This window comes from Lonchura striata, chromosome 2 (assembly GCF_050655825.1).
Source record: "Lonchura striata isolate lonStrDom1 chromosome 2, ASM5065582v1, whole genome shotgun sequence".
NCBI lineage: Eukaryota > Metazoa > Chordata > Aves > Passeriformes > Estrildidae > Lonchura > Lonchura striata.
The window spans coordinates 25,047,365-25,061,871 of NC_140704.1; the positions used below are offsets into that span (position 1 = coordinate 25,047,365).

Consider the following 14,507-nt stretch of genomic DNA (forward strand, 5'->3'; position numbering starts at 1 on the left):
CTGTGTGTCAGCTTCTGTGTGGTAAATAGACATACCAGAGCTAGCCTCCTTGCAAAGTCCTTTTATAGCTACAAAGGAGTTATACACTTCTTTATTACTAGCTCTTTTTCATGTGGTTCCTTAATAGACATTTGAGTTCTGATAGTGTTCCACCCTGTTCTCTTCTGAACAGGGTGTAACACTACTACTGGTGCTGGTAGCATCTCTGTTTGCCAAATGTGACTAGAGGACTCTTACTACTGTAATGTGAACAACTAAAAAGTTATTTCTCTAAACTTCCTAATATTAGATATGCTCTTAAAAGGGACAGGTTATGTATGTTCAGGAGCTACACAAGTTTCTTCATCTCCCTGGAAAATTAGTGCAATCTGAGCGGGCACATGTGGAAATGAATTACTATGTTCACAGATTCTCCAGTAAATGTACAGTAAATGCTATCTTCATCACCTTTAAATAAAACACAGGAAAATGAATGCTGAACATTTCCATTATTCTTAATGTATGTGTATATGCAGTGAAATATACAAATGCATAACCGTACTTAACAAAAGCAAATGTATGTACGGTGAACATGTGTGAGGATGCATACACTAGTATTAAATAGTGTAATATATATATATATATATATATATATATATATATATATATATATATATATAAATTATGTCAAATAAACTTAGGTTGCAAAGCCAAGCAACATTGGGTAGTCCAGAATGCAGATTTCTTGGGCATTCTTAATTATCCCTCTTCAATATGTAGGATGATACAATTTTACTTGCATGATAACATATAGGGCTTTTCCCCTTAACAGATTCTTCCTTCAGCCAGTCAATAGGGGGACAGTTTTTTTCACCTTTCTGCTTTTTATCTTATTCCATTGAGTGGTCTGGCCTCAGATCTCATATTAGTGTACATGATCAAAGTACTACACTGAACAGAGAAAAAACATTAATCCACTTCCAAGGTTTAGTTTTGCTGTTGCTTCCCCAACAGCATTGTAATATGCCACAAATCCTGATGAATGTGTCTCTGCAAAATATCTATGCAGGGTGAGAATTCTATTTTTTTTACAATATTATTGCCATCTTGGAAAAGCACTTAAGCACGGGGAGAAAGGACAAAAATGTCAGAATGAAAACTTTCAGTGAAAGCTGAAAGAGAGAGCTGTGGGAGCCTTTGCATGTGTAGAATTTCCCTAAGACTTTCTCCACTCAAAGCACAGGGCCAGTTGACTTCAGCTTTCAGCACTTCTGCATTTCAGGCCCCAGGTGTCTCTTGCTGAGCACCCAGAAAATGAAGCCAACCACTCAAGAGGGAGGAAATTCCAGAATTATGTCATCATGCCTATATGTGGGGAGGGGAAAGGAGCTAATCATGCCCAGACAATCCATATTCTGGCATTTGCTAAGATTTTAGCATTTGATTCACAAGCCTATCATTCTTTTAGCTGAGTTTCTCTGTGTATGTGTATATATCTCTCTGTAAATAAATAAGGACATCTAAACTCTGTCTAATCTGCTAAAAACTCTTGCACTGCTTTCTCAGTAAAACTATTTTGATGTTTGTGCCCTTGGAAAAAGTAATGAAGTGTTTTAATATCCTTTACTTACTTCCATTTATCCCTACTCTGCATTAGAAGCAGGAAATGGCTATAGGCAAACAAATAATCTGATGCCCAAAATCAGAGGGATCAAGGAAACAGGGATAATTTTGCTTCACTTCAACCTGAAAACCTGCTACCAAATCTCAAGTTCTAAATTTGCTACATCATCCCTATCCATTACCAAATTACAAATGAAGTATTAAAAAGCATTGCAAGAAGCATTAAAAATACCAAATATTTCACATGAATATTGGTGTAATTTTCCAGCAGTTTGCTGCCTGAAAATTGTCTCAAACCCTGCACCTTCTGAAACTTCCCTGCACAAGCTGGCAGATTAGAAATAGGTAAAAAATGGAAGCAGAAATCCATAATTAAACAGCTGGTTCCAAAAGCTGGTGCTTTAGGGAATGAAAACGTTTAATGCAAGGCTCACAAAACTTTAGTAGCAGCTGGTTTTATTAGTACCTGCCATAATTCTGTCTGTGTGTACATATCTGTACAGCATTGTGATCCTATCTGTGTGTGCATGGCACTTGAGGTTATCAGAGTATTCACTCCCTGCTGTACCAGGCACTCACACTTCTCACCTGTTCTTTGAAACTGGGAGTGCCTCTCTCTTCCGTGCATCCCAATCTCCCTGGCACCACAGACCAGTGGCAGAAGGACCTTTTTTTACCCCTCCTGTGGGTGTACAGCATAAGAGCTCTTCTCACCGACTCTCTGCTGACTGTGTTGGATGTTATCTGTCTTTCAGCCAGTGGACAGAGCAATGTATTTACCCTGCCAAACTGAAACGCCCTGGTTTGCTCTCTAAAAGTTCATCCTTAGTTCTCCTGTGTAGGGTACCTGGGGAAAAGTAGGCACCAAAGGGAGGCATTGTGAGTGCCCTACCTTTTTATCCACCTCAAGTTCCATGATCTGACAAATCCCTGATAAAGGAGTGGCATTTAATTCTGGAAATGCCTCTTCATCCATGCTGGATTCCTCCTCCCTTTCCAGCTTGGGAAACACATGGTTTTCCCTCTTCCCTGGTGGATGGGGAGATGAGATTTCCCTTTCTCCCCACTACAGTCACTAGCAGTAAGGTGAGTGATGGCAGATTTTATGCCAATATTTCCTTGTTTCCCAGTAGGGAAAGGCATATCTGTCCATGCTGAGACACCTCCTTACAGCATGTGGCTAAGCCATGATCTCCAGCCAACATACTGCAGAATCACAGAGACACAATATTCTGAGTTGGACGGGACCCACAAAGATCACTGAGTCCAACTCTTAAGTTAATGGCCCATATGGCAGCTAGGAACATGTCCCCTCTGGGCTTTTGGGAGAAGTCCTAGGGTAGGCAATGTGGTGGGAATAGTGTGGTGCTTATTACGTTATTGAAAACAAAATACAGCTGCATGTTCCTGTTGGTTGAATGCAACCTGTCAGCACCAGCATCTCGCAAGAAGCCAGGACTGATTACAGCCAGCCTTCACAGCAGAAGGTGCCAGTAACCAACCAGCTGGAGAAGCATGATATGTTTTCCCCATTAACATGGGAGGTTAGAGCAGGAAGTGTGCCTGGAGAAACACCATGACACAAGGAACTGTATGGTGACAGCAGGTTGCTCAGAAAGCCCCAGAGGAACTGCAGTGTTTTTCCTGGTGGCTGAATGCCCCAAGGCCAGGACAGCATATGGTCTCTCATGCCACGCACCAATACAGGGGACCAGTGATGCTTGATATGCCTTTGTGGTATGTCAAGCTCCAAAATAACTGCAAAATAATTCCTCCATAGCCCCTGGATTTACTCATCCTAATTGTTAAATACTTTAAGGATCAGCTCTATTTTCATTCCTCACAGTTCACAAAATCTAGAAAGCTGTGTGTCTTTATCCTCTCAAGAATGTGAGCGGGTTGGATGCCAGCCCTGGGCACAGGAAAAATGGATCACATTGCTGTAACAAGCTGGTAACAAGTAATGGGGGCTAGGTAGACTCTGAGCCATTTTGGTGCATCACTGTCTTTCAGCTCTGCTTGTATTATATTGTGGTCTGGACAATCAGAACCCTTGTAACTTCATAGAAACATCAAGGAATGAATGGTTTGCCCTCCTGAATAAAATGAGAACATGTGAGAGTGGCGAGAGAGGGGGAGGGAGAGATGCATTTGCATAGGTCAGGAAAGGTCATTAAAACATCTGGCAGTAGTAACTGACATGTGTCAAATTTTAGTGTTCATTAAATTTGTATTAATGCAAGAAGGGTTCCTAAGCTCCAAATGCCACTTTTGGTTGCTATATTCCCCCAGTTGATGGTGATGACTTTTCAGAACTGTGCCATGCTTGTTTCCTTGCTAGTGGCATCTGACCTGAGGTCAGTCTTCTGTTTAACCTATTCCTGTAGGTCAAAAGACAAATTAATCTGGTGAGAATTGAATTGGAAATGAGGTATCTGGATAGCAGGTGTCCCAGCTGTGGAATAGCTGCCAGGCTGAAACGTATTTGTATCTGTCCTCATGCCATCCAAGAAGTCATATCCGAGGTCAGGGAGATATTCAGTTGACATCTGAGATGGGAAGTTACAGGGAGCAGAAGTGGCAGGTGCCCTTGTGAGCAGATTATCTTGCAGTCAGGGGGGAAATGTCTGAGAGTGTCACTCTGAGCATAAATGTACATGTTCCATGTATTAGGCACTTTGCTTTACCAGTTTATAATTGTAAAGAAGTCAGACAATTTCCAGGCCCCTTAAGAAGGAGAATCTCACAAATCTTTTTCTTCCTTTTTTTTTTTTTTTTAGAGGATGAAGATGATGAAGAGATGGTGGAGCCAAAAACACAGGATGACTTAGAGACAGAAAATCAAGACCAGAAGCAGGAAGTGAAAGAAGGTACTTTAAAAAATGAAAAGGATGATGTTTGATGTTTAAATGACGGGATTCTGCCAGTAGCTACTCTCATAAGTAGTTTCCACTATTGAGAACACTGAAATTGAAACAGTCACCAGTTTTATTGATTCAAAACCATATGAGTAGCATAAAAGCAAAAAATTGTATCCCAGAGACACAGCTGGTAGGCCTGAGAAGATTGTGAAAGGCATGAGGCATGAGCTGTTTAGAAGAATGTCCTACATGTCCTTATAATTTGAAAATGAAGTAGAGATTCTTGGATCCCATACTGGTACTAATTTGTCCTCTGGCTCAAATACCCTGCTTACGTGAAAGATTTAAAATGGGAATGCCAGGCATTCCAGCAGCTCTATAAAGTTTGTTGGTCTTCAGAGGTACTTGGAGCCCATAACTGTCTGTCTGCTTGAGAGGAGCAAACTTAAGCCTAGTAGTAGTCAGGAATCTACCAGCAGAAAATAATATTTCACTTGAAAAACTGTTTTCTGTCAAAATTGAAACTTTTTGTGGGAGCTGCCCCAAGGAACTTAAAAATCCCCCTCTGAAGCCAGATAAGTCCAGCCCTTCTGTCCATTACTCTGTATTGAGGTGTTCTGTACTGTTATAGAAGACAAAAATTCAGGTTACTACTAGCTTGTGGTGCAGAGAAGAGACACTTGCTTAAGTCATGCATGTCAGCACTGGATGTGGGAGATATGCTTGGTGTGTCTTTTCCTTTCCTTGGACCTGTCTTAGCTTTAAAATTAGAAGAAGGATGTGAAATATGGTGTTCCTGATCTAGAAATTTACTAGGGTATTGGCTATTCTAGTGTGTCAATGCCTTCAGCAGTCAGTGCTTACTCCTGTGTTGAGTAGAGGAAAAGAACTGAAATAGCAGCAGCTGCAGGGTGGAAGGAAATAGGTTTCTTCTCCAGCATTTCTTACTTTTGTGTTGCCAGGACTGCTCAAAATTATATTTAAACTCTTGAAAGGTAGTTTATTTCTTCAGGTAGGGCCTAAGTTATTTCTTGCTATGGTGATCATTACCAGGATAATTATGTTAGCTTGGTTTTTCCCACGATAATCTCACTAGGGAAAAAATATGGAGCCATTTTACATGGAAGCCCATGAAATCTTCAACTGGAATACAGTAGTCGATGCTTATTTCTCATCCGGGGAGACTGGTATCTTTTAATCAGTATCCAAAATAATTAATCTGGTACACAGTGCCCACATTTCCTATCCTCACCCACTGAAGTGAATTGCAGTACCAGCTGTACCATTTTGATTATAAATTGATCTTTCTTCCCTCTTTAGAGCATCACAGAAATCACCCATGCCATAAATCCTGTAGTGTTAATTGCTCGTTTAGGTCCTTGTGGAATCTTGGAGAGATAAAAGTCCTCCTGCTCCTCATCATTCTGCTTCTTCCACTGGCCCCAGCCACTGATGCCATGGGCAGAGGAGGTCAGTGCAAACAGCAGGACCAGGAGTCAGGCAAGTCTGCAAAGGCAGGACTGAGGACATGAGCAAGAAATGTGGCTACATAGAAAAACTTCATTTTTCATGAAAACTACTCTTCAGAACTGTGAGGTCAACTTGCATATGGGCTTTTGCAGTCACTGGACCTGACATGGTAACTCTTTTACTGGTGGCAACAGAAAGCCATAAATACATCTACTACTGCACACTGTGCATAAGCACTGTCCTGTGGTGCTGAATGTCCCTGTAGTATTCAACTTAAAGCTTATCCCACACCCATTTATTCCCACAGAAAAGTTATGCTAATGCTTATACACAGGAGAAAACACAAACTCCTGCAAGAAGAGAAGAAGAAAAAAAAATCAAAATAGAACCCTGAACTGATCTATTTTGCTTTTTTAATGGGCTTTCAAGTTAGTATTTTACGAACTTTGCTCACCAGCCACCACACCATCTTTTGTTTCTTTGCTGTGCTTTAGTCAGAGGGCAGTGCTCCCCTTCCCTGCCTAGCAGACCCCCAGGAGCAATAGATCATCTGGGTTGGTTTAGCACTGGTCTCAGGCACACAAACTGCAGGCTGTTTCAGCTCAACTGACTTTGTGAGGTGCCAACATCTGACTGGGTTCAAGGAAGAAGAAAACATGCTCATTGCCTGATAGAAAGTGAACTTGACCTGTACTATGTGTTGTGATAGATAAAATAGTGGTGTGCTGCTGACAGGCATTAAATGCTGTGAATCAAATGAAGCCATCGTCCCCAAACTGACAAGGAACGGAGGCCTATTTTTTAGTGTTTGGTGTCATTCTCTCCCAGTTGGTTTTAGCCCTTTTGCCTACAAAATCCCATTTTCCTCTCTGTTGTAATCACCCTTCTCATGTTCTGAGCGACATTCAGAGTTTGAAGCCATCGTTTGTGTTTCATGGAAGTGATTAAAACCATGTTACAAGTCAAACAGGAGTTTAGAAGAACATTTCCTGTCGGTGCTGCACTCTGTGTGCCTACTCAGAATTAATAGCTTTTCTGCAAATTAGCACATAATGGGTTAAAAGCATGTTTATGTTGGCATTAAGTACTCTGGCTTCTTTTTCTCTGCAAGGCAAGACAATATTTTGCAAACTTTTTAAAGAATCTCTAATAGACATTATAGTGGCGCCATTCACACTGCTATATAGTAGTTAAGGCTGTGTCAGCACTTCCATTATAAATCCTGTTTTTCAGGGATTTATAACCCAGCCGTAAAAATTTGCTCTGGGCTGAAATTTGGTTTCAGCTCAGGGAGCACATTTTTTAACAGATTAAAAAAATCAGCATGGCCTTTTTTGAGTTATAGGAGTGTTAGGAAAAAATCCATGGGAGAGAGAAGTGCAGGAAGAGAAAGGCAGACCATTTTTTCATTAATATAACTCAAAAATTGGTCAGGATAAAAAGTTAAGTTTGGATTCAGTCTGTTCAATCTCCCTTTCTCCAAGCCAGCAGGACAAGAGTGCTCTATTTTTATAATGGTATTTTAAGAGGAAACGGGATTTTTTTTCTATGTGGTTTATAGGTAGTTCAGTTTAATTCTTCAGACATTTATTGCATACTCAATTTCCTCATCTTCCCCCCGCACACCCTAGAGTTCCTCTATGGGATTTGGTGGGATTATTCAGCAGCCAGGGGTGTTTGAAGGCTCTGACCCTGGTCCTGGACATGTCCCAGCATCACTGTAAGGCCCTCAGTGCACCTGCATTGGGGCAGCCTGTCTGGCATGGCACCTCTTGCAGAACTTCACTGCCATGGAGGCGTGAAAGGCAGAGGAACAGCTTGAGCCCCAAGAAGTGGAGTGGGAGATGAAGAACTGACTTGTTGAGCACTTGAAGTTTATGAAACCTTGGGACCACCTTGTGTTCCTTCTGTGGGGCTGCCTGTTGCCACCCATGTCTCAGGTGCATGTTCTCCTCATTGTTTTTGGAAGAAGCGAGTGTGGGATATCTGATGGTGAACTGGGCTGGGCTCTGCCTGTTCCCAGCCTCTCCTGACCACATAAACAAGAGACTGGTCCAAACTGTGGCATCAAGTGGGATGGGGTTTTCCACCACCAGAGAGCTCTGGAGCACCACCTAAGGCTCCTCTTTGTGTCAATAGAAAGCACAAGAACAATGGGACGGGCTAGGTCTTAAAAGTAGGCCTCAACCTGCATTTATCTGAAGTCATGGGCATATCCACAGAAACTTGCACAAAAGACTGTGATGGGAAAGGATCTGCAAAGCTGGGATCTGCAGCTCCAAAGACCTGCTGTGCCCTGCTCTTGCCCTGGCTCTGCGCATGGGGCTCAGGTGTCCACAGAGCAGGCCGGGCTGGTGGAGATGGTTTCGCTCTCAACAGCTCAGGTATCCGTGTTGGAAAAGCAAAACAGGTTGTGGTGAGGTTTGTCATGGCCAGAAATGCCATGGATTCACTGCCACCAACACCACAGTGAGCTCAGGTGTGCCGACCCATCCTTACAGACAGCTCAGGCATGCTCAGGGATGGTGTCCAGCATGGCCCCTGGAGAAACACGGGCAGTGGGAACAGCCCTGCCTGGCACTGTATCAAATTTAAGGCTCTGCAACTTGCTACTCCAGTATTTAAAAATCCCTAAATAAAGCTTGAATTCTTCCTTTTTATGTTTAGTGGTTATGCTATGAAGGGGCTTGCCAGCACAACAAAGAGATGACATATATCAAAACATGGTATGGGATACAGTGAAGCAGGATATGGCATTTGTCAAGACTGACATGAAAGTGCAAAGCACAAGAAAAACAGGAGGATCATGAGGTATCAGCAGGCAAGAACTGAAAGCTGCCGAGAGCCCCTTTGCACCTTGCAGTTCTCACCCTGTGCCTTTCAGCCATCCTCCTTCGTCAGCACATCTAAAGTTTACATGGATTTAAATAGATGCTGAAAGAAATAATACAGCTCTTAAAGGGGTTTTAATAATCTCCTTCTGTCTCTCATTATATCTCTGGGTTGATAACAAGGCTGCTTCCTGCTTTACTGTTTTTATTAGTTTGCCCTTTCTTTCATTCACTTACTCCTTTTGGTCTTTTTCTTTTGTTTTTTTTTTTGGTTTTTTTTTTTTTTTCCCTTTAATGGACTTAATTTTCATTTCTCTTGTCAGGTTGTTAGAATTTCTGAGATTCCAGGAGAATCTTTGTTATATTCATTTAAATATGGGATGGGTTTTATTTCTTTATGCTTTTTAACTCCCTTGAAACCCTTGAAAGAAGATTCAAATTCTGGTACTTGAATATTTCTGGATTTGTTCCTGCACTGTTATCCCAACTATTTATGTTGTATTTGCTACAATCATGCTTCTACTGAATAAGAACAAGTCTGCAGCAATTTTATCTTCGTTCCTAAAGATTCAAGGTGTTCTAATATCATTTTTTGTTTCCTTCTGTATTGTCCAAAGAAATTTATGGACAAAGAACCTGGTGTGAAATATGATATTTCTGCGGATTATGTTAAGTGACATGAAATTATAAAATGTTCTTACTTTTGTAAATAAATCTTGAGTAAACTGGTTGTTTTCACTTCATGTTCAACTGTTGTTTCATATTCTAGACCTTCCTGTTCAAGCACAAGTATATAATATCTTTCATTACAGGTACACCTCACAATTTCTTTCCCTGTGGTGCCCTCTGCGCATATATTACTCTGTCCAGCAATTTAAGTTTAAATGTCAATTCCATTTTGTTTTGTACAGTATTGAGCATTGGCGTGAACATTGGCTTCTTTGGTCCATGTTGCTGGCATCCCAGCCCCAGGCCCTTTGCAGAGCAGGCTGCTGGCGGCCGCAGAGTCCCAGCGATGTCTCGGTGGGTGCAGGGGATCCCCGGGGGTCCTGGCAGGCAGGACTTGGTGGCTGCACCACAGCTCCTCCTGCCATGAGCTGTGCAGGGCCACAGATGGGTTCAGAACACAGACACAGAGCTCGTGAGGAAGCTGTGGTGTCAAAACAAAAGCTAAGTATGGAGCTTTCTTTGCAGGAGCTTTCAGGGCACTCCAGGCAATAAGCACATAACTTTCTGCAGTGGTAAACTACACACTGCACTGGGCTTTGTTCAGCACAGAAGGTTAGATGTGGTTGGTTTGAGTTTTATGCCAGGGAGAGCAGATACTTGAAGACAAACGCTGTATTCTTACAGGGGATTTCTGGAGATATTGTCACATCACATAGGTCTCTGTGACAAAACAAAACAAAACACACTTTGATCAGCTTCTTATGTTTCTCAGTTTTCCTTGAAGAGAGCCTGTGTTTCTTGAAAGCCGAGATCAAAGTCACTGTAAGCTCCCAGATCGGAAGAAAAATTGCAGAAAATTACATAGGTTCTTTTTATTTTATTTGAGGTAATGGACAGACAGGGAGAAGGAACAAGGAGAAAATCCAAATGTCTCTGAAAGATAAATGGATAGAAAACCTCCATATTTGAAAGAACAAACCTGTCTGGGATTTTTTGCTTATACTTCATGTATTTACAGTAGTTATAGCAATGTTTTACACTGGAAAAAGTGATGATAACATTCATGTAACAAGAGATTGCCTCAAATAAAACTTCAGAGGCAGCCGAATGAAAGTAGAAAATAAGGCTAAAATATGAAGCTTAATATTGCCAGGGGGCATCTGGTGTGTCAGTCAGATGAATGAGGTAAGCTGATTTATGCCCTAAAAACTTTAGCCTAGGTGTTCCTGATGGTTTAATAGACTGCTGGCCTCCCACAGATCATTGCTAACTGCAAGGGAGATTTTGCTGAGGTAGAACTACAGTCATGTCTTTCTCCACTGCTTGTGAGCACTTCACAGCTCCCAAGTTGTTTATTTTGTTTATTTTTTGCCTTTTACCTTTCTATTGATTCTGGATTTTATTTTCTTTGCAGTTATAATCAGCAAATGGCCGAGTAATAAATCTATATTTCCAAGCTGTAGAGAGGATTTGATTTAGCAAATAATTTTTACCATTTGCAGCAGTTTAGCATGAGTTTTCCAGTTGCATTTGCAGTTATTTCCCCCTTTTTATGCCATTTTGCTGCATTGTCATGTTTGTTGTCTTTGATTCTCAAAAAGTAATGCTTCAGTGGTGACAATGGGGTATTGCCTCATTACAGGCTTCCTTGCCAGATGAGTTCCCTCAGTGCCAATTACTGTTCAGCAGTGGATGCTGCAATAGGTCGAGCTGTACTTCTTGCTAGCTTTTCTTTTCCTTTCACATGCATTGCTTCTGTGTAAAGCACTTAGGGACAAATTGTGCTCCTGCCTTGGTAATTGTCGCTCTGCTACTCAGAGGAACCATGTGAGGGGATGCAGATATTCTCTGGATGTGTGGAGCTCCACAGGAACCACTAACCAGCTGGTAGGAGACATAGGACCAAGGCCATAGGAGATCATCAAAGGCTAAAGTTTGTAACTTTTTAGCTGCTCTGCCTCCTGAGGGCCAAATTGCTCCTCCACCTTTTGCATTTCTCCTGCCCTCTCTTTCTAGCTCAGGTGTAGTGCAGAGATTTTGTCTTTCAGAGCTAACACTTTGACCACTTGAGGCAAACTTTGAAGCAAAGCATGGTGATAGCAGCCTCTCCCAAACACAGCAACTCTTAGAGCAGGGGTGATGAAAACAGGGGAGCTGAGTACTGCAGGAGTGATGACCATGTCACTCTTCCTGCCTGCTGCTGTGCCCTTCTATCTGTTCCTGCCCCAGGGGCTGGTGGTGGCATCGTGCTCCATGCAGCTGGGCATTGGAGTGCATGAATCCAGTGAAGCACAGGAAAATCAGATGGAGAGCAAGGGCCACATCTGCCTGATCACTGAAAGAAGTTGTGTGGCAAGGCACAGAAACTAGAAAATCATTTTGAGCTGTAGCTTGAAACTGTGTCACTCATTGTTTAATTAAACATTGAGATATGTATGACAGGGCTGGGAATTAAACTTTGCTGTATGGTGGGTGTTCTCTGAATTCCCTTTTTTGGCTTCCAGTATTTTAACTCAATATGGGCTATGGTGACTGCAAGGTCATTTTCACAGATAAACACCTCAAATCTGTAGTCTAAAATTAAATGCAAGAGACCTTTGATCTCCTCTTAAACTTTTAAATAGGAATCTCTATAGTTTTGCAGTAAATCTGTTTATGATATGTTGTTTGTGTTCCTGATTATAAACTTGGCACAAAATTCTCTGTCAACAAAACTTTTTATGCTGGGAATTTAGGCTGGGTTGATTTGGGGTAACTGTAAAGATACTAACGTCATTTCTTGAAATACAAGTAATTCTTAAATAGAACCATAATGATGAGTCAAAAGCACACGTGGGCAAATATATAATTGATATACAATATTGCCAGAATATCAATATGACCCTGATAGTGCAATTGAGAACAGAATTTTTTAATGTAGTAACAGCAGCATCCCAACTTTGATTCCCTCTGATGGTCATATTTGAGTTGGAATTTACCAATAGGTCATTAAACTGATGGAGATGTTGCATTGGTGCATCCTTTAAAGACAGTGTTTTTCAAATAAAGGGCCAACTTGAAATATTGGAAGTAAAGGTTTAGCAACTCTGTGTACATGCAAAGAAGCAACTTCATCTTCAGGGAGACATGCAATTCTTACTGCTGCTCAAGACAGCCCCTGCCCTTCCCAGGGCAGCTTTGCTTGTGGCTCAGTGACATTTGTTGCTCTGGGTCTTAGGATTCCTCTGCAGGGGATAACACTGCCTTAAAGAAACTGCTGTTTGGCTGATTGCTTTCAATTTTGCTGCCTCAGAGAATATCTTTGGTTATTCACTTCTTTACTTCACAAAAGCTCTGAAGCAAAGACAGAATTTATCAGTGACACCAAGTAGAAATTGGAAGAATTGAAGGGAGAGATTATATGAGACCTTTTGATATTAAGAACTGTAGTATAAGTTAAGAAGATTATTTTATCTTCAGCTCTTCTGACAGGTCCTCTGTTACATAAGTGTTCTGCTTTTTCCAGTTAGGTATTGCCTAAATGTCAGTCACGGCCATTTCCTGAAATAGGAACACTGAGTTTATTTAATTTGGGGGGTTTAAGTATTTTCCATTTCAGAATAATAAATACATAAGATACAGGATCTCTTCTATGTAAAGGCTACATTCTGGTAATATGCAGGAGTATGTTTAGACATATTAAAAACTTCTTAGTCGTGATTTTAAGAGTAAAGCTTTGATTTTTCTCCTGACATGGCTACAGCAAGCTTTCATGTTCAAAAAAACCCACTGAAGATGTTGATTCATTGGGAAAGGGGTGAAATGTCATACTCCTAACTACATCTTTTCATTTTCCAAGCTCCTCCTAGAGAACTGACAGAAGAAGAAAAGCAACAAGTTCTCCATTCAGAAGAATTCCTGATATTTTTTGACCGCACAATACGTGTAATTGAGCGAGCTTTGGCTGAAGATTCTGACATCTTCTTTGACTATAGTGGCAGAGATGTAGAAGAGAAAGATGGGTCAGTTTGTGAGGGTTTTTTTGCTTCTGCAAAATAAGTGATATAAAGATAATTTTAATAACAAGTAGCCTTAATTTTAAACAACATTTAACATTTTTATTAGTAAGAAAAGCTTAAAATATGTCCATGAAGGCCTGAGTGACTTTGTCATCTGAAATGATATTTTAAAATAGCTTTGTACTTTATTGATCTGGGTTTAGGCAGGTTTTTAAATTTGATGTATTATTCAGCTGGTTTAATTTTTTTTGTTTCATTTTTGGGATGAAATTTAAAATTCTGGAAAAATAACTGAAAGAAATAGATGTGTGTACACGTACATGTAAATTTGTACATTCCAGCAGTGTACATGTGTGTGCTTATGATATTTTCACAAATTCAAGCTAGTGTTGTTTATACTCTACTACTGCCTCAGGTCTGTAATGGATCCCACTAAACCATGCATTGTGGGGATGAAAATGATCTCCCAAAGCGTTTGCAGTCTTAACAGCTAAGATGAGAAGTGACAAGTTTTGTTTTCAGCAATTGATATGGGTGCAAAGCAGTAAAACTTGTTATTGGAGAGGAAATATTTAGGTTGCAACAGCTATGTATCTGTTGAAGCCTCATGGCACATCAGTAGCTGTATTGCATGGAAGTTACTGGAGGTTAACCCAGAACAGCAACCCTATGGATCAGCATCGACGTGGCATTGTTGGGCCAGCACTGAGCTTCAGTCTGGCCTTACAGTGTCACACAGCACCTGCTGTCTCCATCTCTGGGAGAAGGTGCTGTACCTTTAGCATTTTAGGAGCCAAAAGTAAGAGAGGTTTGGTTATAGCTTGGAGGTGAAGGTTCAGAAGAGTGGGAGCTGAATGCCAGGGCCAGGTTCATCTTTGTCTCATCCTGGGAGACAAAGAGGGCAGAGATGGCCCAGGGTGACCCAGAAGAGTCAGGCAGGCAGTGAGAAATTAAAAAATGTGATTTTGTGAAACAGACCTAAAATTTGTTCCTTGTTGCATTATTTTCAGCCAATCAGTGAGAGCAATTAAATCAAGGTGGCAGACTTCCCCAGGCTGAGCAGAGATCTGAGAAGT

At 41.1% G+C, this 14,507-nt stretch overlaps 1 protein-coding gene across 21 annotated transcripts in view; it reads left to right on the forward strand.

Moving 5' to 3' along the window:
• DYNC1I1 (dynein cytoplasmic 1 intermediate chain 1) overlaps positions 1-14,507 on the forward strand; it is a 184,051-nt gene that overhangs the window by 96,221 nt on the left and 73,323 nt on the right. For all 21 annotated transcript variants that reach the window (XM_021538380.4, XM_021538382.4, XM_021538378.4 and 18 more), the window contains 2 exons: positions 4,383-4,472; positions 13,272-13,434. In XM_021538380.4, coding sequence (XP_021394055.1) covers positions 4,383-4,472; positions 13,272-13,434 — 253 coding nt within the window. The remainder of the gene's footprint in view (positions 1-4,382; positions 4,473-13,271; positions 13,435-14,507) is intronic.